Here is a 26,017-nt window from a genome sequence, read left to right as displayed (position 1 = left end):
CTAGATACACACCCTCCTGCCACCATGGAGCGTTTGCTTCCTTGCCATGCCCTCCATGATGCACTGGATCACTTTAAGCAAAATGAGCCATGCCTTTTCAGTTGCTTCCTGAGAGGTATTTAGTTACCACAAGAAGAAAATCAACAACTACACTTGGTTTCAGTTACCCACAGTCAACAGTGGTCTGAAAATATTAAGTGAAAACCTCCAGAGATAAATCGCTCATAAATTCTGAATTGCCCATCATTTTAGTATACTACCACCTCACACTTTTCCCACTCCACCTGTCCAGGATATCCACACTATGTGTTATACTCCCTTAACACCCAGAAATCCTCTTTTTATATATTATTTGAGATTTCCTACATGCATATGATGTAGTTTGTTCAACCACATCCTTTCTTCCTCCCCTCTAATTTCTCCTCTAACTCATCACCTCTATTCTCAATTCCATGTGCTCTTTTTTAAACTCCCGGACTCCACCTACTGTCTGTGGGTGTAGAACAATCTACCAGAGCAAGGCAGCCTCCCAGGGACCCCATCTTGGAAGAAAACTGAGTCTCCTCCCCTCGACAGCCATTACTTGCTAATTGATTCCCAGAGAGGGGTGAGCCTTCATGAGCCCCTCCCACATCCATGCTGGGGTTTGGGCTGGCTTGATCTTGTGTGGGTCTTATGTATGCAGCAGTCACAGCTGCTGTGAGTCCATGAGTGCAGTAGCCCTCTCATGTCTTGAAATCTTGTCTCCTTGAAGATGTCTACTACCTCTGGTTCTTAAAAATCTCTCCACCAACCCCTCAAACCTGAAAACACTTCCAAAATCCTTCTACAAATTGAGTATTACCCTGATACCCAATGTAGATTAAGCTCCAACAACAACACAAAAAGTGAATTATGAGCCAATCTCCATGATGAACACAGACACAAAAATTCTCAATGAAATACTTGCAAACCACATTCAAGAAACATCCAAAAGATTATCCACTATGATGAAGTTGATATCCCAGAGATCCGAGAATGGTTCAGCATATGTAAATCAATCATTGTAATTCACCACATAAATAGTCTCAAGAACAGAAACCACATAATCATCTCCTTAGATGCAGAATGGTCTTGACAAAACCCAACATTCCTTCATGATAAAAAGCCCTGGAAAAATTAGAGATATAGGGTACACATAACAATGCAATAAGGACATTTACAACAAGTCCATAGCCAACATCATGTTAAACTGTGGAAAAACTTAAAGCATTTTCACTACAATCAGAAACAAGACAAGGGTGCCCACTCTCTTCACCTTTGAGCAATATAGTGCTTGAAGTCTTAGCTAGAGCAGTAAGACAAGTTGAAGATATAACTACAAACAGGAAAAGAGGAGATCAAAGTATCTTTATTTCCAGACTATATGGCTCTATATATGAAAAACCTTAAAGATTCCACCAGAAAACCTCTCTAGCTGATGAATATGTTCAACAAAGTAGTAGGATATAAAATACACACACACAGAGAGAGAGAGAGAGAGAGAGAGAGAGAGAGAGAGAGAGAGAGAGAGAAACTTTCCTATATATAGATGAGAAACACACCAGAAAAAGAAATAAGGGAAACAATACTGTTTATAATAAACCTTTAAAAAAATCTTGGAAAAAAATCTGACCAAGGGCCGGGCGGTGGTGGCGCACGCCTTTAATCCCAGCACTCAGGAGGCAGAGCCAGGCGGATCTCTGTGAGTTCGAGGCCAGCCTGGACTACCAAGTGAGTTCCAGGAAAGGCGCAAAGCTACACAGAGAAACCCTGTCTCGAAAAACCAAAAAAAAAAAAAAAAAAAAAAAAAAAAAAAAAATCTGACCAAGGGAGTAAAAGGCCTATATTTAAGACATTGGAAAAGATATCAGAAGATGGAAAGACCTCTCACACTCATGGCAGAGCATCCTTCCAAAAGCAATTTACAGATGCAATTCAATCCACAGAAAAATTCCAATGCAATTCTTCACAGAAATTGAAAAAACCCATCTCAAAATTCATATGGAAACACAAAAGACCTAGGGTAACCAAAACAATCCCAAGCAATAAAAATACTGCTGGAGGTATCACCGTCCTTGATTTCGAGTTACATCTTAGAGCTATAGCAATAAAAATAGCATGGTACTGGCCTCACCTTTCACAAAACTCAACTCCAAATGGATCAAGGACTTCAATATAAGATCTGATACACTGAACCTGATAGAGGAGAGAGTGTAGAAACAGTCCAGCTTATAAGTGCAGAAAAAACAAACTTTCTGAAAGAGACCTGGCCGTGCAGGCATTAAGAGCAATTGATAAATGGGCCTCAGAAACTCAAAAGCTTCTGTACACAAAGGACACCGTTATTCAAGTGAAGCAGCAACCCACTATAGAATGGGGGAAAAGTCTTCATCAGCTATACATCTGATGGAGCGTTAGTATCTAGAATATGCAAAGATCTTGGAAAATTAAATAGCAAGAAAACAAACCACCTAATTAAAAATTGGAACATGTAACTAAACAGAGTTCTCAAAAGATGAAATACAAATAGCTAAGAAACATTTTTTAAATGTACAACATCCTTAACCATCAGGGAAATGCAAATTAAAACTACTATAAGATTTCATCTTAAAATAGTCAGAATGGCTAAGATTAAAACAAACAAAACACACACCAAATGCTGGTGTGGATGTGGGAAATAGAAACACATTCATAATAGTGGGAGTAAAAACTGGTGCAACCAATATGGAAATGAGTGTGGAGATTCCTAAAAAACTAGAAACAGATCTACCACATGATCCGGCTATACCACTCCTGGGCATATACCCAAAGGACACTATGCCATGGTGTAGACATGCTCATCCATGTTCATTGCTGCTTTATTCACAATAGCTATGAACTGGAAAGTATATAGATTCCCATCAGCTAGCAAGTCAATAAACAAAAAAAAATGTGTACATATACAATGCAATGGAATATATAAAGAAAAATGAAATTATATAATTCACAGGTAAATGGATAAAGCTGGAAATAATCATTGTGCTGGAGGAAACCCAGACTCAGAAAGACAAATGTCACACATTCTCATGTGCAGAAGCTAGCTTTAAATCTTCAGATATGCATGTTTAAATTGTAGTATCGATAGAATACAAGAAACTGATTAGGGTCCTTGGGGAGGCATTCAAAGAAAATGGTCTAAAATGCAGATAGTGTGAAAGGGGAAATGGGCATAAGGGAACAGGAAGGGTTAAATGTGGTGGTGGGGGTCATCCCACATAACATGCTGCTGGAGTGGGTGGGGCCCAGCAAGACAGGGCAAAGGGTACCCTAACCCCCGGCCCCTGGCCGAAGTCTGGAGAAACCCCCACCACGAGCCATGCAGCCAAATGGATCAACCAGGAGCATTGGGCACTATGGTGATCTCTTTGTGATGAGGTAGCATGATCCAGCACACCACCAGCCTTAGAGACCTACTCACAGGTCTGGGGACTTCCACTCTGGGCTCCGAAAGGGTGAGGAGGGGAGCATGGAACCACCTGGTACCTTGCAGTATTTGCCAGAGGGACACTATTGGTGTGAGCAGAGGTATGGTATGGTGGTTCATGAGAGAGAGGGTCAGAATGGTTCTCAGTGGTATAGAATGGCATATCTGAAGAAATGAGAGAGGAAGGGAGTAGGCTGAGATGGTGAGGGAGCTGAACCCTTGCCCAGCAGCAACACATGGGAAAGCTTGCCCTGCACACTGTCTGGGCAGCGCAGCAGAGATCACCCTGTCAATGAGAACACAGCTACCCAGGCCCAGACCCAAGGATATGTCACAGCCCTCCCCATCACCCAGCCCATCTGTGATCTATCTGCTGGAGCCCGTGAAGGGACCTGACCTGCAGACCCAAAGCTACAAGATCTCCACAACACAGGGCAACAACAGGATATCCAGAAGGAGCCCAAGTGAGTGTCCAGCATTGATGGGGTAGTAGAAGAAACCAGAGACCTAAAACCAGACCAATGACTCTTTGCAATGAACATATTACAAGATATATGGACAAAGGTGTTCACGGAATGACTCAGTGTTACACTGCAACTTTCATGATAAGATTTTTAAAGTTTTTCTCTATCTATTTATTTGTTTTTATTTTCCTTTTTTCTTTCTGTCTTTTTTCCTTTCTTTTCTCTTTCCTTTTTTTCTCTTAAATTTTGTATTACTTGGGGAGTGTTCAGGCACAAAGAGTGGATATAAAGGGATACGGAAATGAATGGGATCAAGATACATGATGTAAAAGACACAGAATAAATAAAATTTGAAAAAATGTGGTGGGGATGAGAGTGCAGGGTAGAGGAGGGAGTATGTAGAGGAATAACTAACAATCAGACGTTCTCTTGGTGGTGAGAGAGATTGGTACCAAGTAACACCGCTTGTGCTCAGCTGAACCCTGTGAACCAGCCTGTATCACAACACCTATACCATTTCCCTCACATAACATCAGGTGATTCTGCACTATTTCACATCATCACAAGAGCAAGGCAAATACAGAACAGGAAGATACCTTAGAAGAGAAAGACCCTATTCACATAACTTCTACTATAGTATGTCCTTAGACTTGGTCTGTTTTTATTATTACTGTTGTTAATCTCACACTGCATTGGCATCACATAGTAAACTCTACTGCAGACATGTTTGCCTGTATGTGTGTGTGTGTGTGTGTGTGTGTGTGTGTGTGTGTGTGTGTGTGTGTGTATGTGTGTGTGTGTGTGTGTGTGTGTGTGTGTGTGTGTGTATAAAGTTTTAAACACCATCTGAGTTTTCAGATACTGAGTAGGTGTCTTGGGATGTTGCCCCAGGGGATGAGGCTGTTTGTGTATTTCCAAATAAGATCATGTAAGGGTCCAGGAAAGCATGATCTAGTAGGTGCTCTTCACTCTACATAGCTGCCATTTCCATCCCACCTCTGCAGATACAAGAAATGAATACAGGCGGGTTTCAGTCCCTTCTTCAGGTTCAAGACTCAAGCCCCATCCCTCCAGCTCCCCACCTGTTATCACCACTGACACTGCCTAGCAGAGGAAATGATGTGGTGAAAGATGCTAGCAATAAGACAGTGGGTCAATGGAAGTGGACTGAAGAGCTCTGGTTTTTCTCCTGGCTCCTCCAGAGGTTCTTCTGTTGGAAATTGGACCCCTTTCTGCTCAGACACACTCTGCATCTGTTCGAGGAGATACAGGATAGTGGGGGAAAGCCTGAACCTACTTCTATTCCTCTGTCTGAATTGAGTCATTCAAAGTACACTCTACTCCCCAAGATAGAATCTACAGAATATCAAGGAAGTGGAATGTCCAAGGACAGTAAATAGCACCTGAATCCCAATGTATTAAATAGGGTGTGCTGTTAAACCTCCCAAATATTGTCTTTCCAAGCAGTGAGATCAATGACATGAAGTTAAAGGTCTGTGGTTCTTCATTGTGCAGTAAATTTGAGACAGAGTATAAGGAAGCAGTTGTGCAGTGTACAAAGGCCTCTAGAGGCCCTGCCTGGTGGGAATTCAAGCTGGCTCCAGAAGCCCTGAGACCATGTCTGAAGGCAGACAGCAGTGGGTGGATAATGTCACCAATCAGGGCCTCTTGTTTCTTGTGCTTCTAATTTGCATTCTGGGAAGAGGACTGGAAAGCAAACAGGAGACGGGAAGATGGTAGATTGAAGACAGCACTGTCCTGCATCTCAACAGATCTGCAACAAATCAGCAGATGCATGGTCTCAGGAAGAGCCTTTTTCCCCTGATGACTAACTTAGAGTCACTTCGAAAACCTGTGTAGTTCCATGAGAGCTAGAAGAGGTGTGAATTCTGTCCTGTGAATGCTGTAGTAGACAGAAAACCACTCAACAGAGAAAAGCTGGGAGGTGAGCTGTCTCCCTCAGAGCTGCCCAATTTTAATTCACCAATTTCAAAACAGAAATACATGACACATATAAGAAAAAGAAAAACAATATGACTGATCTTAAAGATTGTAACTCCTCAATAGTGCAAACTAAAGATAACAAAATGATCAAAATGCCAAAGAATTTGAAAGTGTACTTTAAGAAATCATAAATAACCTCAAAGAGGGTGCAAAAAAGAACAAATAAAGTCAGGAAGTCAATTCAGGACCTGGATAGCAAAGTTAGCAACATGGATGGAAAATTAAGATTATGAAAAAAATTTAAAAAAACCAAAAGCTCAGAAATGTTGTTAATGAAAAGTCAATAAACCAACTGAACAAAACAGTGAAAATCATTGCAGATGAATGAAGAAGAAAGAATATCAGGATTGGAAACAAAACTAAAGAAATATTATATTAAGCCAGCAACCAAGAAATAAAAAATAAGTGTGGCCACAACATTCAAGAATTCTGAAACATGACCAAAAGATTAAGAAATCACAGGATAGAATATGGAGCTGAGTTTAAACTAAATGCACAGAAAACTTACTCAGTGATATTACAGAAGAGAAAATAAAAAATCCAAGGGAAAGACATGGACCACAATACTGCAGGTATTAAGAACCCCTAACATACATGACCAGAAAAGAATCTCTCCACATCACACCATAGTTAATGCTAAGACTACAGAATAAAGATGCAATATTAATAGCCACAAGAGAAAAAAAACCCAACATACAATAGGAAACTCATCAAAGGGATCTTGGACCTCTCAGAAAAATGTGAAAAGCCAGAAAAGCACACAGTGACCTCATGCAAGTTCTGAGAGCAAATAGCTACCAGCCAAGAATGCTATATCCAGCAAAGCTATCTTTCAAAGTTGATGGAGAAATCACTTCTATAAGAAACACAGCTTCAGTTGTCTATGAACACTAAGCCAGGGCTGTGGAAAATATCTGAAGGGATTCTACACAGAGCTAAAGAAGAAAGGTGGTCACAAGTGGAATGCATAGGAAAGAAATAAAGAGAGAAATAACCCATCACATAACTGGAAAAGGGTCAAATATGCCTAACTCAGGTATCCAGGAATCTCCTGAGATGAGTAAGAGAGAGAGAAAAAGTACATCAATTCAATAAGAAAAACCAACAAAATCAAAAGAATCAGCAAATACTTCTTAATTAAAAACTATAAATATAAATGGCCTCAACTATGTAATTAAAAGATGAAGACTACCTCACTGGATCAAAACACACAAATCAACTGTTTGCTTCCTGGAAGAAATACGCCTCATTGGCAAAATACAGACTGAGAGTCAAAGGAGAGTGAAAACATTCCAAGCAAACAGAAGCCTGAAAAAGAAAACAGAATAGGAAAGTCTAGGCAAAATAATAAAAGGTGACTTCAATACCCATTTTCATCAGTAGATAGATCATCTAGACCCCAAAACGGTGGGTCTGGGGAGATGGTTCAGCAGTTAAGAGCATTTGTTGCTCTTGCAGAAATGTGAGTTTGGTTCCCAACACCCACATAGTGGCTCACAACCATCCATAATTCTGGTTCTAGGGGATCTGAAGCTGTTGTCCAAACTCTGCAGCACCAGTCATGAGCATAGTATACATGCATTGATGTCTAACAACAAAATTGAAGCAACAATTGTATCCTAATTCCGAAAAGCCAAGGATTCAATGGATTCAATGTTGAATTCTACCATACCTTTGGAGGAAAACATCAATGCTCTTCAAATTTTCCATAAGGTAAAAAGATAAACCCTACCAAATTCATTCTCTGAAACCGGTATCACCATGATTTAAATAATAGCAGCAAACAGTGAAGGACACAGTAAAAAAATGAATTATTTAAATTTTAATTCCCAAACGTACACAAGATGCAAAATAATCATCAATGAAATTCTTGAAAACAAATTTAAAAACCCTGTTTCAAAAAATTTTGTACACCATAATGCAGTTGGTTTCATCAAAGGAATGTAAGGACAGCTAAACATGAATAAATCAGTAAGTATAATGTGACATGTAAATATAATCAAGGATAAGAACCATGAGATTATCTTGGTAGAGCAGAAAAGGCCTTAAAAGTCCCTGGGGAAATTACGAATAGAAAAAGCATAACTCAACATAATCAAGGCTATATTTGAAAAACTTACAGCCATCATTATACTAAGTGGGGAAATCCTGAAAACATTCATCCAAAAATCGAGAACCGGGCAAGGGTGTTAACTGTCTTCCATCTCATTCAACACAATGCTAGAATTTTTACCCAGGAATAAAACAAGAGAAAGAAAGAAATGTAATGTAAATAGGAAAAGATGAACTAAAAGTTTTTCTATACTTTGTTTTGGTGTATGTGTGTGTGTGAGGGCTACAGGAAAACCTTAGGTGACCTTACCTTTACATTTTTAGACAAGGTCTTCCTTTGGCCTGTCCCTTACCATGTAGGCCAGCCTGGTTAGTCAGGGAGCCCCAGAGATCTACTTGTCTCTCTAGTGTGGGGCTTACAAGCCCAAAGCACCATGCTCAACACTTGGAAAACTTGGGTTCTGAGAAAGCACTTTATTAACTGAACATATTCCCACCTCCTCAAATTATCTCTATTTACAGACAACATTATCGTATAGTTATAAGGCCCCAAGGATGCCACCAGAAAACCCTTAGCTCTGACCAACACTTCAGCAAAGTTGCAAGATATAAAAGCAACACATAGAAATCATCAGCTTTTCTATGTACTGCTGAATGTGCTGAGGCAGAAATCAGGAAATAAGCCAGTCCTTCTCACAGTAGCCTGGAACAGATGCCAAGGGACTCACCTAACCCAGGAAGGTGAAGGACCCCTACGACGAAAACTTTAGACTATGGAAGAATGAAAGTGAAGTGTACCCAAGGTGGCAGGAAAAAAGATATTCTAAAGAGACACTTGTGACCCTCCTATTGGCCATTCAAACAATGGTCCCCGTGGAATTGGAATTTCCCCAACATTCTCATGCTGGGAGAAGAAAAAGGCTGGAGCCTGGTACCAGCCAGAGGAGGAATTTGTCTCGCATAAAGTCATCTCACACAGTTCTGACTTTTCAGACCAGAAGATACTGGACCCAAGACAATAATGGGTCAATGGCGGGCAGGACCACACCTTGACTGGGGCCACTTAGCTATATAAACACCTCTGTCTCTCTATTTAAGCCTAAACCTTATGTCAGAACCCCAAAGATGAACTTGGGGGTTACACTGGACTACCTTATTTCTTGCTCTTGTCAATATGGCCATGTTGAATAAATGTCCTTATTCTGATTTTTAGCCTTTAGTTGGTTTCATTGGTCTATTGAGAATGGCTGGTCTGGTCTGGTTGGTTAGGGATGCCAGGGCCCTAATAGCTCCAGTAGCACCTGCACAGAAGGACTGCCAGATGATGGACACACCGATGGCTAGAACCTGGAACGCCTCCTCCGGGCTCTAAACCTCAAGACAGACGTGCCATGGATCTACTGAAAGAAGCTACACATGACCTCTATGCTGGGCAGGTGATCAGGAGTAAAGGTAATTACTGTCCCCTATAGTCACTCTGCCTAGGTCCTTGGAATATCTGACTTGAAACTCTAAAACTAGGTCTTAAAAGGCACTGACACTTCTCAATATGGCTGTTCCAAGTCGTGTCCATGGGAAATCATTGTTAATGAGGCAAGAACAAAGGATCTGACCAAAAGCCACCCTCAGCTGCCCACAAGGCAAAGCCACAATTAACTTCTCATTAGTAGAAATCAATTAGGCTTTGGGGTTATCATTAGTCACTGTGATGTATTGAGACAAATAAACAAACACTAGCTGTTATAAGACCACAAGATTTGCTAGGGAAAGTGTGCGCCAGAGTGTGGAACTCCAGCAATGTGGAAAAGGCTCCCGAGCCATCAAGAGGATGATGCACACAGGAAATCCACAGAGCACCAGCATCCCATGGGCATTGTCTCGGCTTCATGTCCCCAGCACTGACAGCCTTGACTTATGAGCGTCCCAGCAATCTCAGAAGACCAGTGAATTTTGTGGGGTTTATTTGTTTGTTTGGTTAATTGGTTGGTTGGTTGGCTTTGTTTGTTTGGTTTGGTTGTTGTTGTTGTTATTGTTTTAAGTTCTGTAAAGAACAATAATATGCAGCCAGGGTTGGGTGGATATATAAGAACTTTCTAGAAACTTCTTATTTGGCTACATCTTCATTACCCTCTTTCTAGCCAGGACTCTCAGTACCCTTTGGCAGCTCAGCCATCACAGGCTCCTAGAAGGACTGGTGACATTAAGGCAGAAGTCACTGTGAACTAGGAACCAGGGCTGCATCTCCCATTGCGAGCCTAAGCTGTCCTTTACTACCTGGGTCCAGGAGGCTAGGCCTCAGCTTTATCTCTGTATCAGTGTCTCCCTTTTGAGTCCCACCTCCAAGCACCCTGAGTGAAAAGTGGAGACCCCTCAGTGCCTGTCTAACCACTTTCTGAGCTCCATTGTTTACCAGTTCCTATTGCTGTGTCTGATTCCTGGTGCATCTCCATTTATCAGCTTTCTTAAACCTGTGAACCAACTCCTTGAGCAGGCTCTTTCTGTGTGTGCCACACCTTACTGATTCTATATCTCCAGACAACCAGAACTCAGCCTTTGGGTTCTACACCCCAATATGCCTGGGGAGCTGTGGAGGCCACTTCTGCTGACACCTGCTACTTTTCATTACCCCCTAAAGAGAGAGCACATGCAGCTCACACGACTTTGTACTTTATTGTAGTGCTAGACACAAGCTAGTTGTATGGGAAGGAGAACCTCAATTGAGAAAATACCACAGGCAGGCCTGTGGGGCATTTTCTTGATTGATGACTGATGTGAGAGGGCCCAGCCTACCTACTGGGGGTGGTGCCACCCTCAGCTGCTGGTCCTGATGTTGTAAGAAAGCAGGCTGAACAAGTTATGAGGAGCAAGCAAGTAACCTGCGTTCCTCCATGATCTCTGCTTCAGTTCCTGCCTCCAGGTTCCTGCCCTGAGTTCCTGTCCTGACTTCCCTCCATAATGGACTCTAATCTGTAAGAAGAAATAGACTTTTTTCCTTCCCAAGTTGTTTTGAGTCATGGTATTTATCATATCAATAGCAACCTAATTAAGACAATTGTAAAATATCAGTTCCTAGTCACTGTGTTCTATAGGACACCATTGTGGGAACGGAACCCTGTGGAGAGGGATTCTCAAGGTGGCCTCCATGGGGGTTACTAAAACACCAACACTGCCTTTCACTGGCCTGGGAGCCACATCAGCTGACGTTTGCTGGTGTTTACATGAGACACTCTTCAACTGACATCGTGGATATTTGGTGTCAAAGGTGACAGAGACAGGTGATGGATGGTCTTGGGTGATGTGTTTCAAGAGTTGGTGCTATGGGCTAAATTGTTTTCTCCCAAATCACATGCTGAAGTCCTAAGTGTGGATGTGGCTGTTTAAAGAGAAGCCTATGATGATGACATTAAGGGAAAATAAAGTCACAGGGTGGCCCACACCCAGTCTTCCCTGGGGTCCTCATGAGGAGAGGTAAGGACATAGCCACACACTGAGACATGACTATGTGAAGAGACCATCTGCAAACCAGGAAAGGGGAAGCAGTCCTGGCCATACCTTGATCTCAGAATCATGACCTCCAGAGCTGTCACGGCTTGAGTACAAAATGCCCCCAAAGACTCATTTGTTAAGGCTTGATCCCCAGATGGTGATGCCATGAAGCAGTGACTTGACCATGAGGGTTCTAATTTCATCAGTGCATTCACCTATGAGTGAATGCACTATTGGCACATGGTGGCCTGATTAGAAGAAGCCGGTCAATGAAGGTTTACCTTTGAAGGATATACCTTGTCCTCATCCTCACATAACCCTCTCTCTGACAAAGATGCATCATCCATGTCTTGTGCCTCTGTGCCCCGGTGCCCTTTTGGGTGAGCTAGAATGGAGGCAGAGCCCAGGGATCGTTCACTGTGGAAGATGCTGAAGATGTGAATGAGCAGGGAGGCCTGCCTTCTGGTTGAGGAAGTAAGCATCCTTGGCAGGGAAGTGTCATTGGCCCCAGTCAGAGCTTGGAAGGATCAGGAAAGAGCCTGTATCTCCTGTGGCAATTAGTGACTTATTAAGTCATTTCCTGTGGCTGCACTGTCCTCCAAGAACGCCTCCAGCCTAACGCACTAATTAATATGAAAGGAATAAATATTTCGTTGCAAACAAATGGATTCCATCCTTCCTTGCTATGTCTGGGAGAACAAGGATGCCTCATGCAAGCATCTCCTTCAAGCTTTCTAAAAAGGATTCTGACATAAGAGCAGCAGCCGAGGACATCCGGCAACTTGCCCAGAGGCTTGTAGTTGGGCCAAAACTGCGAGCCAACGCTCATACCCAAAATGTTACTTCACAACTTAATTAACTGACATAGTTTCCTGAACAGAGCAACCACATATTCTGCATCCCAACTGCCAGAGATGGTGCTTTGCATCAGGCAGACATGTGTGCCCTGTGTGCCTACTGACACCTCTGTGCTTACCACAGGGCCTTTGCACCTACAAGTGTCCTCAACGCAGAACTCTTGGATAGACCTGCTGCTGTCTGAATACTAAGCTGGTTTTTCTGCTTCTAATCAAGTGCTTTTCCACACTGCATTTATACACAGCTTTGTGGACCTCGGATGAAATAGCTGCCCTGGGCTTGCGTATGAGGAGTGCCTGTCTAAGCATGACAAGGCAATATTGAGTGCGGGTTATCATCGGAGCAATGCCAGCTCAGTTTTATAAAGAATCTTCCTTTGGGGAACATGGAGGGCTATTATTGTATAACTTCAGGCTACTTTCTGTGATTTTATGCACAGACTACCTCTGGGCAGTCTAGGAATTTTGGTTTCTTTCACTTCAATCTTGCAGTCCTCATGCAGAGGACCCATCACTTCCAGGGGAACTCCTGAGTCGCTTTTCCCACAGTGCTCTCCACCCTCTCCTGAAAAGAACTCAGCCCTGTTGGTGTTCAAGTCCCTGCCGAGGGCCTACCTCCCCCTGGGCTCGCTTCTGCTGCTCAGCCATCAGAGGTCAAAGGGAGTCCAGAGGGAGCGGAGTCATCAGCAGGCCCGGGGCTGTGGTAAGCCGACAAGGTGCTACTGAAGTAAGTGCTTGGCTTGCCCACCTGATGCCCAACTTCTCCAGCTTGCACCTGTCTCTTTCTTTGCTTGGAGCCTTCTTCTCTCTTCCTGTCAGAAAAGCCTTCAGCATCATCCCCTGTGGGTGTATGGGCCACACACACAGTCAGCCTGTTCTCTGACACCTAAGGGAAGATTCCACTGAAGGGATGTGAATGGTGGGGCTTGAGTCACACAAGCCTTTGAGCCTTCAGCCCATCGCCAGGTCCAAACATGTCCTGTCACATACCCATCTCTGGGGGTACGTGACAAAGATGGTGATTGATAGCCACCCTGGATTCCAGTGATAGGGGGTGTGTCCTCTGAAGGGAGGGATAATGCTCCCATAAGGAGGGTGCTGAACAGCAATGGGAGTCCAGCACCCTCTGGACCTTCCATTCCCAATCTACATTAGAAACATGAACCCAAGCTGAGAGTGTCAGTTCACTCACTGACCCAGGTGCCTACAGCTGATATGAGCCAGACTCACCCAAAATCTAAAGCATTTTCACCAAGTGTCCAGAAACCTATCTGCTATACCTCAACCACCCCAGAACTCAGACCCAAATGGGTTCTTTTTTTAAAGGCTAATTCTTTGTAAATTCAGTAATCTGAAGCTCTTTACTTTGGTGGCACATAGGAAGTGAGGCTGCTTCCAGAATGCATGTGAAACGTGATTGCTGCAAAGTCCGTGTGCATGTGCACCTGCTGATAACCAGGCAATTGTCATCCTTCACAGTGAACTCTTAATAAATGTTGACAGACTGCCTGCCCAAGACAGAGAGCAAAGCTCCAAACATTCACTCCTGTTAGATGGGTCTCGCCCTGGGGCAGCCTGGTTCCGTTACAGCAAAGAGCAGTCTCAAGACTTAATCAGCATTGGCCACAAAAGTGGCCGTTATTTGGTATTTCAAGCAAAGCTACCTTCTAGTCCCTGAAAGTAAGCCAACCGCATCCCAATCACATGACATTAATGTGTATTCCCCAAGAATTTGAGCGTCTTTAAGACATTGCCACATTCTGACTTACAAACAGATGTCAGGAAGCTCGAGACTTCCAAAAGATGAACTATAACCGTAAGTTTCTAAGGCATCAATACCCAAGACAGCAGGTGCCAGGAGCCAGATCATGTGCCAAATAGCAGGACAGGATGAGGCAGAAAAGGCAGACATTGTCGAGGGATGACAGAATAAAGCCAATCTGAAAGATCGCAATGCCACATGCTAGCATGTCTAACAGCATGTCACAAAGAACTACAGAGGGTTCAAGACCCAAACTGTCAATGACAGGAGGGCACAGAAGAAAGCCATGAAACCCAACTGTGGTGTAAATTGGAAGAGGAGCCTCGAGGTTCTTTGAGCCGTAGCATCAGCACACGAGGCTGGGAAACAGCAGCAGGGTTCTTGTGTGCCGGGCTGTGTTCTCTCACTGTTAAGTTCAGCTAGCATCAAAGGGGTCAAGGGCAAGCCTCCTAGGTTTCTGGGCCACAGCTGCTCAGAGGCATCCAGAGATGAAGAGCTGCTGGTATGATCCAAGCTCTGCCTCAGGTCCACAGACCCCCCTAAAGGGAACATGTAGTGGGTAGACAGCAGGAAGTCCAGCTGAGAAATACAGAGGATGGGAACGCCATGCCCACACGAGAGGCTGAGTGCGCAGGGCTCACTGAGGTAGCTCTCTAATGGTCAATATGGTCTAAATAGATGAAAAGAGAGGAAATACAAGCCACAAAAGAAATTATTGTAGAGCAGATGTTTCCACCAAGATATAGTCTATCACAACCTCCCAAAAGTTAACAAAATATTTAAAACTAAACTTTTTGAAAGGTGAGACATAAGAGTAGTATATAATTTAAATTCAAAAACCTCTAATATCATCTGTCGAGATTTAAGAAATCGCAGTACATGCGAGAACTCGAGTGAAGGGCTGACAGGGTGGAGACTGACCTGAACAACTGCCGTGTCCCCGGATCGTAGGGAAATATTATGACATAAATGAGATGTGCGCTAATTCCTAGAGCAACACTTCAAAAATATAGCACAGGAAAGTGTAGCTATAACCTCACTAGAGAACGTAAAAGGCAGTTCTGAATATTTAATCTGAAAAATACAGGATAGAAGAAACAGAAGAAGAAAAGAGAGGTGATAAAGAAAATCATAAAAACCCACCAGATATAAGCCAAACAGTTCCCAGAACTGTATCAACCACAAATCACATGAACAGCCCAACTAAAAAGGCAGAGTTTGTGAAACGGATCTTTTAAAAGCAAGATCTAACTGTGTGCTGTCTTCACAGTATTTATTTTTAATGTGAGGGGCAGAATGAAAATAAATAAAATACATGCCATGTAAACAGTAGCATAAATAGATGGCAATAATTATGTTGATCCCAGGGAAGATAAAAGTTAAAATGAGAGTATTAGTGGAGATGGAAAAGGCATTTTGTAATAATGGGATCTATTCATCCTGGGAACTTTAACAGTGAGAAAGGTGTGTGTCCAGGACTTCAGACCTCCAAGAGCAAGATGCACACAGTGGCATAAGTCTATGCAAGAAATGACAATCCCAGAGTCATAGAGTTTGGACACAACTGTCTCAAAACAGATGAACAAGTCAGCAAAGACACAGATCTGAACAACAACATTGTGTCACTTCTTTTCTCTTGCTGTGACAAAAACCTAACAAAAACTCACTGAAGGATTTGTTTTAGTTGAGTTTGTGGGTACACAGTTCATCATGGTGGCAGAAGCGTGAGGCAGATGGTCACATTGCACCCACAGTCAGGAAGCAGAGAGTTGAACGCTGGGACCCAGTTAAGATTTTTGCCTTTCATCATCCCAGACCAAAGAGATGGTCATCGCTAGTGAGATGTTAGCAAATCACATTCAGTGATATAGGAAAAGGTGGAAGTAGCATATCCAATTGGGATTTGTCTGAGTTATGCAAGGCTGCTTTAAAATTTGAAAACCAAACAATGTCACTCTCAAATGAGAGACGCTGGGTAGCTATTTCAACGGACACAAGGAAAGCATGTGTCAGTTCAACAAGCAGACATGACAAACCCTGCCACAGAGTTCCAAACTCCTGACACTGACCTGGGGAAATAGCTATGCTGAGATGCTTTAGCCCCAGAACAAAGCTGGTTGGCCTCATAGCAGATTGGGGTCAGGACAAGGCTACTGCAGCCTCTGTGTAGGGCTGTTACCTCTAAGAAGAGTTAGCATAGCACAGTCTGTTTGTGATCAACTTAGGCCAGTCAGATGCTACTGAAAAATCCACCCTAATAAGAAGCCTTTGATCATTTAAAATCTGAAGTTCACACAGATAAACATTCCCTTAGAAACATCCTCAAAGGGACCGCCCTGATGAGACCTGACCACTTCCCTCATAACAATCTACAAACAAGCTCCCAGCCTCCGGGGCTCCACCTCGTCTCTGCAGACTGGTTGCCACAGTCCTTCTAGCGTCCCTCATCAAATCCTTCTTTTCCATCAGTCTGGTCTTCGGTGAACTCACTCACAGCCCCTGTGACATGGGCCTGCCACAGTACTGTGCCATGGCAGGAAGGGGATTGCCTGCTGTGGTAAAGGAGGTCTCAGGGAAACTTAGAGATGGCTTCATCCTCACAGTGAAGCAGCAGCTTCTTCCCCACTGAGCTCAGAAACAAAGCCAGGGAAGGGAGGGGGCTCCTCGGTTACAGCACCACAGGGAGCTAGCATGAGGACTGGGGTTGGGATTCCCAGAGCCCAGGAAAAAGCTAGGTGGGCATGGCAACTCACCAGTATTTCCAGCACTCAGAAAGTGGAGACATAGGGTCCCCAGAGCAAGATGACAGTCACACTAGCCTTATATCAGTGAGCTCTGAGTTCAGTTGGGGAACCCTGCCCCAGTGAATAAGGTCAGGTGATTGAGGAAGACTCCTGATGGCAACCTCAGGCCTTTACATAGGTGTGAACACACACGCACCCCCACACATGTGCCCACACTTGGATGTACACCACATGCCCATACATACACATGAAGAAAGAAAAACCTTAAGGACAAAACAGAGCTGCCCCTCCTCATGATTTCTCAACTCGTAATGGGGAGTTTAGCCATTTCAATAAAGAAAGGGCCCTAAAAGCACAAAACAGTGGAGATAGGTGACATTACCTGCCCTGGTTAGCTTTCTGTTGCTGGGATAAAACACTGACCAACACTAACTGGGAAAGCAAAGGGCTTATTTCAGCTTACAGGTTACAGTCCATTATCCAGAGAAGAAAAGACCTGAAGGCAGGAACTGAAGCAACGACCCTGGCTGTTTACTGGCTTGCTCTCCTGTACAACCCAGAACCACCTGCTCAGGGGTTGCGCTGCCCACAGTGGACTGGGACCTGTCATATCAATCAAAACGATGCTCATGGGCCAATCTGATGGAAGCCATTCCTCAATTGAGGTTCCCTCTTCCCAGATGACTCCAGTTTTTTTGTTAAGTTGACAAACACTAACCAGGATGTACAGCTCTGAGCAGATTGAAGACTTTCTGATAAAATCCCCTGGAAGCTACAAACCAACTTTCACAACTAGCTATTTAAGGAGCAATGTTTCTGGAGCAGCATTTGTGCTGGATGTGACCATCACAGCAACACTTGCTGTGGATGATTGATTGATAAATAAAACGCTGATTGGCCAGTAGCCAGGCAGGAAGTATAGGTGGGACAAAGAGAGAGGAGAATTCTGGGAAGTGGAAGGCTGAGGCAGAGAGACGCTGCCAGCTGCCTCGATGAGGAGCAGGATGTAAAGTACCGGTGAGCCACGAGCCACGTGGCAAGGTATAGATTAATAGAAATGGGTTAATTTAAGATAGAAGAACTAGATAACAAGAAGCCTGCCACAGCCATACAGTTTATAAGTAATATAAGTGTCCGAGTGATTATTTTATAGGTGGGCTGCAGGACTGCGGGGGTTTGGCAGGACCCAGAGAGAAACCCTCCAGCTATAAACACTGTTGAGCCAACTGCTTTCTGTCAATGGTGACTCCACAGGGATCTCTTGTTTGTGCAGTGATGCTGTGTAAGGACGAGTCCCTTCTGTAAACACTGGCTGATCTGCCAGTGCACTGGAAGCCCCTCTGACTCAAAGAGGTTCAGTGAGCAAGTGGTACAATCCACTGGATGATACAAACAGCTAACATTTTTATACATATGTACTGCAGAGCTTGCAAACGCGGTGTAAAAAGGAAGGTTGGCCTTGCTGCCCCAGGATGCCTGCAGTTATGTCTAGACTGGCAGAACTGGGCATCAAATCATTCACATTCTGCTAAGCGAATTGAGCCTCAACACAGCATTTCAGAAGGGCTATGTGAGAAGGTCCATTGGGGATTCACAAGCCAAAGTGAAGGGGGAAAACCTCCAGAAAAGTCTCCCTATAAAGGAGGTCCTCTATCTCAGGAATGGGGTTTCCACTGAGCAGGCTGGTCCACACATCGGTCCACCGACGCCATTGGATGATACGTTCCTGCTCCCTCAAGGCCACATGCACTGGTAAAATGGCGGTCAGTACCTGGCATACCCCAAGGACACTGTGGCCTCCAGCTATATCCCTGCCCTCCTCTAAGAAGAGCTTACTTCTCAATCACGAGATGCAAACAAAGGGTGCTTGTTCCCCCATCATCCTCAGCTGCTGGAAGTGGTCACACCCCTTCCCACACCCATCCCCACTTCCTGTCTGTCCAGAAGTGAAAATGCCCTCACCACCTGCTCTTGCTACCGTGGTGTACAGAAACCATGAGCCAAAATAAATCTTTTTTTCTTTAAGTTTTTTGTAGCAGGCAGTCTGTCTCAGCTGTAAGAAAAGTAGCACACAGTTGCTAGTTACTGGGTCTAAGCTTTTGAGTCTAAATCACCTCACCCATAAAAAGTAAATAATAGCAGTTGAGTATAACAGAGTGACTGGCTTTTCAAAGGTACTTAGAACAATTATTGCCAAAAGAAGTTTCTGAGGGAACCGATTAGGGCTTGCTAGGGGGAACCTCTTTTCCCCTAAAAACCTTATCTTCTCCTAATTTTTATGGCCTTCATTCCCAGAGTCAAGAATCACAAGTGCAAATTTTTGTAAAATCCAAATATCCAAGAGCCAAAAACAGTCATTTCATGTTAAGTTTGGAGGAGGGATCCACTCTCCTCATCCATTCCCCTCAAGGAAGACCTGTATTAGCAATATTGAAGTAATTGCCACCGGGAGTCACCTAAGCCCAGACCCTGTGGTTAATTCTGTTTTCAGAGTAAAATACAGAGTCCAAGGAAACCATTTAGGCTTCCTTTCATGTCTCAGATTTACCAAGTAGAAATCTTCTGTCGACAGGAAATACCCAGACCCACAGAACACACACACGCTCAAGCAACCAGACTTTCATATTTCATTTTTTTTGTTTGTTTGTTTTAAATTGTTCTTACCTTTCCGAAACTCCCTTTACCAATGGCCCGCAGGATCTGGAAGTGGTCAAAGTTGACTGTGAAAAAGGAGAAAGAGGCAGTCAGGTCAGGCTTGGCTCTGGGACATGGTGTCCATGTACTACCCATTTGCTCTGCTGGCTTCTGTCCACTGGCTTCTGTCCACTCCTATCAGCACCTGGTGACTGAGGCACTGCCCGATGAAGGACATCCCATTTTCTCCCAAACACAGTTAAAATCTCTCCATGGATGCACAGGAGGAGACATCTGGTAGGGACCAAGGTAGGTGACAACAGAAACGCTCAGCTGTTTTGATTTCATATTCTCACATGTATTTTCCCTTCTCAAAGGACAGTTGTCCCTACTGTGGACCCCTCTGGTGTCCCCAGTGCTCTCACGGTCAGACCACAGCTTACATGTGTCTGCTGTTGCGATCTCACAGTCGGCTCCTTTTACACAGTCTGTCTAAGCCCTGACAGTCTGTCTAACCCCCAGCGTTAAGGCTCCTACAGGCCAAGCACACTGACCCACACCACTTGCCTGCTCTCACTCTGAATCATATCACTCCTTGCCCCTGTTTAGCTGCTTCTGTGTCTTTACCCTCTAGCCCTTACTGACTGGACTCTACCCCAACCTCTGCTCCAAAGCACATCAGCAGTGTACAGCCATACCGCTGACTGTCATGAACATCCTCTACCTTCCGTGTCCCTGATCCCTATCTCCTCCTGTTTCTGATTTTTCAGGCAGGGCCTCATGTAACCCAGACTTCCCCTTTTCTCTACCTTTGGAGTGTTGAGGTTACAGATATACCACAAGGCCCAGTTTGTGTGGTGCTGAGGATTGAAGCAAGGGCTTCGTGCATACCAGGCAAGCACTCTTCCAACTGAGCTACACCCGGCTTCTGTGGCAGAGCCCTCTCTCTCAAATGCCCCCTTCAATGGCTTCTGATGCTCAGACTTTCCCTCCCAGGAGTTAGACACTGGAGTCTGTCACTCTCTGTCACACAACTACTCTCATGGCCTCCAGAGCCTTTAGTGGCATGCCAGAGCCTGCCAAAGTATCCCTGGCCTTTAGGTAGTTTAAATGGATGCCTACCCTAGAATACTCTTGGGGATTCAAACCTACCTTGAACTTCATGGATCCAACAGACCCCAGGCAGAATTGTGCCATCTTTCAGCTGACCACCCATTTCAGTAGGTCCAGAAGACCCTAGGCTGGGTGGCACCTTCCCAAAGCCAAGGATTCATCTCTGGTTCCTTTCCCTCCCAACCCCACATTTAGTCTTTTATCAGCATGGGTCTAGTTTTCCTCGTTCTGTACTCTTTCATCTGTCCATCCTGAGGCTCCTTTGATTTCTACCTGCTCCTTTTACCTAATGTCTACAATGGCCTTTCAAACCTCCCCTTGACCCTCCCCTGGGGCACATATAATAAGGGAGATAATCATGTCTGTCCCCTGCTGACTCCCTTGTCCTGACCCCTCTGTCTTAACCATGGAGACCATATTCCTCCCCGACCTGCATGGTCCCTGTCCTACCCCTCCCACACCCACCCTCATGCTGCCCCTTCCTTTCTAGTAAATCTGTCCCTTTTCCATCTAATGCTCTTCTCTGACTGTCCACTTGTCACCCTGCTGTGTCCTGTGTCCTGAGAGGGGACTGGGCCTAACTTCCAACTAAGCGTGCAGTCTTGTAGCATGGTAACTTCCACGGAACACATCATTCTGAATAGCTCAACAGGACTTGATCATTTTTCTTTGCTAGGCTCTGAGTTACCTGGGGTCAAAGGTCATGATTATTTTATTTGTTGTTACTCCCTTAGCACCTGACCTTGCTTAGTACACTGCGGCACTCCATAACTACTCATTAACTGAAGGGATGATTGAGTGAGCTAATCTCCATATTCATGGTGCCAAGTGCATAATAAGTCTTTGGTAAATATTTTTGCATTTGACTGAATTGCAGCCAGTTCTCAATAACTAGGAAAGACATGCTATTTACGAAGATGAAGGGGATTGATTAGCTCACTGCATAATTGAACTTGGGGTGTGGGGAAGTCAATGAACACAATTCGTTCCTTGTATATTAAACTTTGCCAAGCCAAAGTCAGAATCTAGTGAGCTGTCAAATGCCTGACGTGCTTAGAATAGAGAGGCTAGGTTAACAGTTAACTAGCAAAACTTCCTTTCTTTAACCCAGCTCTGTTTACTTTCAGAATAACTTATTGAAACCATAAATTCCATACTTCTCCTCTTACCCACTCTCTAGAGGTTGAGGGAGAAAAAGAAAGCAATAGACGTGGACCACAGCTCAGGTGGCTGTCATGTGCTGGGACGTGTGCCTCGCTTAACAAACACCTCCCTGGTTCAGAAAGTCAATGTCACTGTGGGTCTCTGCCCTCCGCCCTCCACGCAGCAGAGCCAGCTATCCAGAGGCATGACTTAGGAACTGCCAGGACTCAGATGCTGAATCCCTGCATGAGGAGCAGCCCCTTATCCCTATCAGAAAACAAAACAATGCTATTGTGCAGTGGGGGTGGGGGTGGGGCTTTTGATAAGAGAGCAAGGCACATGGGAAAGGTTGATAAATCCTATTTTATCGTCGGATTTGGAGCTCCATTGTGATCTTACTTTGGAGCTAAAGGGTAGCCTTTTATACCATCAGTACAGAGGCCAAGTTACCTTGATTGAATCCCATCACTCAGCAACTGGGTGGTCTCAGAGACGTCCCTTAAACTCTGTGTCCCCTCTTAACACTAGGTATGATAAAAATAATTCTTCCTTTTCTCAACACCTTGTCAAGTGCCTAACAGAAAGAGTGGAGGAGAGTTTAACATTGATTCATTAAGTCAGGAGGGACAGTCCATCATTGCTGGGAAGGTTCGGTATCTGGAATAGGCTGGTCTAAGGTATCAGGAGCTTGCAGCTTCTCACACGGTACCAAACAGGAAACATGAATGAGTAGAAGCAGGGCCAGGCTGTTACCTTCCAGCCCCAGCCCCCAAGGCCTATGCCATTAACTAGGCCCTCTGTCTCAAAGACTGCATGGTCTCCCAAAACATCGCCACCAGTTGAGGACCAAGTGTTCAGACACATGAGCCTGTGAGGGTATGGCAGTTGGCTTTCTATTGCTACAGTGAACACAACCAAAAGAAACTTAGGGAGAAAAAGGTTTGTCTCAGCTTACATGTCCTGATCACAGTCCATCACTAAGGGAAGTCAGGACACGAGCTCAAGACAGGAAGCTGGAGCTGATGCAGAGGCCATGGAGGAGCGCTGCTTACTAGCTTGCTTATGGCTTGCTCAGCCTGCTAGACTACCTGCTTAGGGATGGCATTGCCCACAGTGGGCGGGACCCCTGAAGGAAGCCTGTGCTCACCTGTGTTTATCTGTGTTTAGCCAGAATGTCACACTGACTAAAGCTGTTTTTAGTAAGCCATGTGTAAAAATCGAGAAGCCCCTCTCCCCCAACACACACACACACACGCGCGCGCGCAGCGCGCGCGCAGCGCGCGCGCGCGCGCACACACACACACACACACACAGCTTTCTGACATCATTTAAGAAACAACACTGCACACCTGTTTGACCACATCTTTCTCCCTTGGCTCCAGACATCTGTTGACCTACTGCTTTCTGGTGACAGATCCAGCCACTCAGGCACTGGCTATGATCCACTGGATCCTTGCCGTGTGTGTCACGGGTCTGACACCCCCAGCAGACTCCTCTGTCTCTCTTCCCTACTTCTCTAGAGCTGAGCATCCAGAACCATTTAGTTTCTTCAGCAGCCTACCAGTGTGGATAAACAACTTCATGTTCTCCAGCATCCCCTGTACCCTCTGAAGGTGCATTCCCATGGGATTCCTTGCCTGTCTACAGCCATGCTTCCTGCAGCTCCAGCCTGGCTCCCTCTGCCTGCAGGGCTTAACCCTTGGGGCCCTTGATCGCATCCCAGGCCTCAGAAGTCTCCTCCCTTCACCAGCCACCCTACCTATAGATTGCCTATAGTGAGCAATCAGACCCAACTCCTGCTGCGGTGTGTCCTGCAGGGAAACTGAGTTGGGATGATAGCCACAGAGAGCCAGGAAAGTATAGAGGGAAGAACGTGGCCTTGGAGGTTAGCAGGCTGCATCCAATGGGGCAGGGAGAGTTCCATGTGAGAAAACCGGGGTGACAGGCCAAGTTACTTGAAAAGACATGCAGTCAAATTAGTGCCTTTTTTTCCTTCCTTCCTTCCTTTCCTTCCTTCCTTCCTTCCTTCCTTCCTTCCTTCCTTCCTTCCTTCCTTTCCTTCTTTCCTTCTCCTTCCTTCCTTCCTTCCTTCCTTCCTTCCTTCCTTCCTTCCTTCCTTCCTTCTTTCCTTGCATCTGTCCTTTCAAGGCAGTCTCACGTAGCCCAAGTTAGCCTCAAACTCTGTATATAGTCAAGGATGACCTTGAACTTCTGAGCCTCTGATTATAGGCATGCGCTGCTGCCACATTCAGTTATGTGGTATTGGGTGTGGAACTCGGGGCTTCATGCCTCCCCTCCAATAGACACCAGGGTCAGCTCCTGAGTAGATAAGAGTCAAAGCTACAGGCACTAAAACTGCAGATCTCAGTTCCAGACCGGAAGGCTGTCACTATGTGTCCTCATCCATGGTGAGTAGAAATGACAGTTTGGGTGTTGATTTTGTCTCTCAGCAAGTCGTTGGCTTAGTTCAAAGTCATAGGCTTAGGGTCTTCACCCAGTCCGGAACTGCTAGATCTCCGTTAGGGACAGCCAGTGCTCTGAGCACCATCCAGGGACTCGGCTAACCGGGATGCTTTAGTTTCATTGATGTTGATATGACAAAATACCCTGGTTTTAAAAAAGAGAGGAATTATCCTAATTCAAAATTCCTGGCTACAGTCCTTCATAGGCGAGAAATCAAGGGGGCAGGAATTGGGGACAGCTGGTCATGTGGCATTTACAGTCAGAAACAGAGACATAAGAATGCACATGCTTGCTTGTGCTCAGCTTGATTGCTCCACCCTTACACAGTTCAGGTTCTGCTGCCTAGGGAATCATGCCCTCCACATTGGACAGGTCTTCAATGAAGTAAGTCAACACTATACAAACATGCCCAGAGGCAAACTTGATATAGACAATCTTTCAGTGAAACTCTCCGCCCAGGTAATCCAAGAGTGTGTCAAGTGGACAGTTAAAGCTGACCAGCACATGGGGAAGAAAAAAATAATGTGTCTGTATTAAATGTCGACAGGTTATTTTCTTGTCAGGATTCCCTAACAGTATAGTGTAACAAGCACTTCAATAGCATCCATTCTGAGCTAACTGAAGTTATCTAGAGCTGTACAAAGCCAGGGTGTTCAAGCTGTGGCCCATCGGTTGTGAGAGCACATGCATGTTTATTTTGTGGGGCACTGCAATGTGGCATGGCCATCTACAAAGTTCATGCCCCCAAACCACACAATTGAATTACACAAAACAAACAAAAAACTAAATGCATTAAATATACTTTGAATTTTGTGTTAGGCTGCATTCAGAACTATCCTGGGCTACATGTGGCATATGGGCTGCAGGCTGGGCATTCCTGGCTTAAAACAAATAGGGAGATGCATTTGCAGTTTTGTGTAAGAAAATTGAGGATCTGAAGATGTTGGTATCTGGGGGGATTCCTGGAAAGATCCCCTGAGCTCACCACGCACACTGTGTTTCATCCAATGCTGGAATTTACCAGATCCATCCTGGAAACTGTGAGCATATCCCGATCCCAGTGGTTCTGTAGCTCTGTGGGCTCTGGCCCTGAGTGCAACCCTCTTCCACCTTTGACTCCTGAGGTGAGACAGGTCTCTTTCAAAATCATGTCCAGGGCTGAGAAATTCCACTGGAGAGTCTGTTCCCGGCCAGTGTCCATGCTGACTGGCAGGGCTGCTGCAGGAAGTCAAAGCTAGGTGTTTGGTGCAGACTGTCTTCGTGGCCCTGCTCTGCCTACATGCCCCACTCCCCATCCATGAAGAGAGAAGCTGGGATTTGCTTCACAGAGCCGCAGCACTGTTTTCAGCCTTATTAAAAAGTGTTTTGCTTCCTTGTTGATAAATGTGTTTAATAACACCCCAAGCCTTTTTTCTAACAGTCTACACTCTTATCAGCAAGAACACTGAATCTGTGAGCAGCCAGGAATTTGCATGCCTAATTCATATGGGTAGAGTACGGTAGAAACTTTAGGGTGTAAATTAATTTAGAGCTGGTGGAAAATTCATGATAAGACAAGCTTCCAGGTGAGCTTGAGAAACTCAACTGTCAATCTGTCCTTCCTCCCTGTGTGTCTGATGTCTTCAGTTTCTTTGCCAGCGCTGTGATAAAATATGATGACAAAGACAGCTTAAGGGAAAAGGGTTTAATTGCCAAGGTTATTGCCTCTCATTGCAGGGAAGTCGAGGTAGCAAGTCTCATTTATCCACAATCACGAGCAGAGAGCAATGGGCTAATTCATGTTGCTAGTGCTCAGCTCATTTTCTCTGCTC

The 26,017-nt window shown here is 44.7% G+C and overlaps 1 protein-coding gene across 1 annotated transcript in view; it reads right to left on the bottom strand.

Annotated features, from left to right (window-relative positions):
* Stk32b (serine/threonine kinase 32B) overlaps positions 1 to 26,017 on the bottom strand; it is a 250,280-nt gene that overhangs the window by 165,824 nt on the left and 58,439 nt on the right. Inside the window, exon 2 of the mRNA XM_052736050.1 lies at positions 19,518 to 19,573. Coding sequence (XP_052592010.1) covers positions 19,518 to 19,573 — 56 coding nt within the window. The remainder of the gene's footprint in view (positions 1 to 19,517; positions 19,574 to 26,017) is intronic.

This window comes from Peromyscus californicus, unplaced genomic scaffold (genome assembly GCF_007827085.1).
Source record: "Peromyscus californicus insignis strain IS unplaced genomic scaffold, ASM782708v3 Scaffold_13__1_contigs__length_99412109, whole genome shotgun sequence".
In the NCBI taxonomy this organism is placed as follows: Eukaryota; Metazoa; Chordata; class Mammalia; order Rodentia; family Cricetidae; genus Peromyscus; species Peromyscus californicus.
Note: the sequence above shows the minus strand (reverse complement) of the source record. Positions and strands in the feature narration are given on the sequence as shown.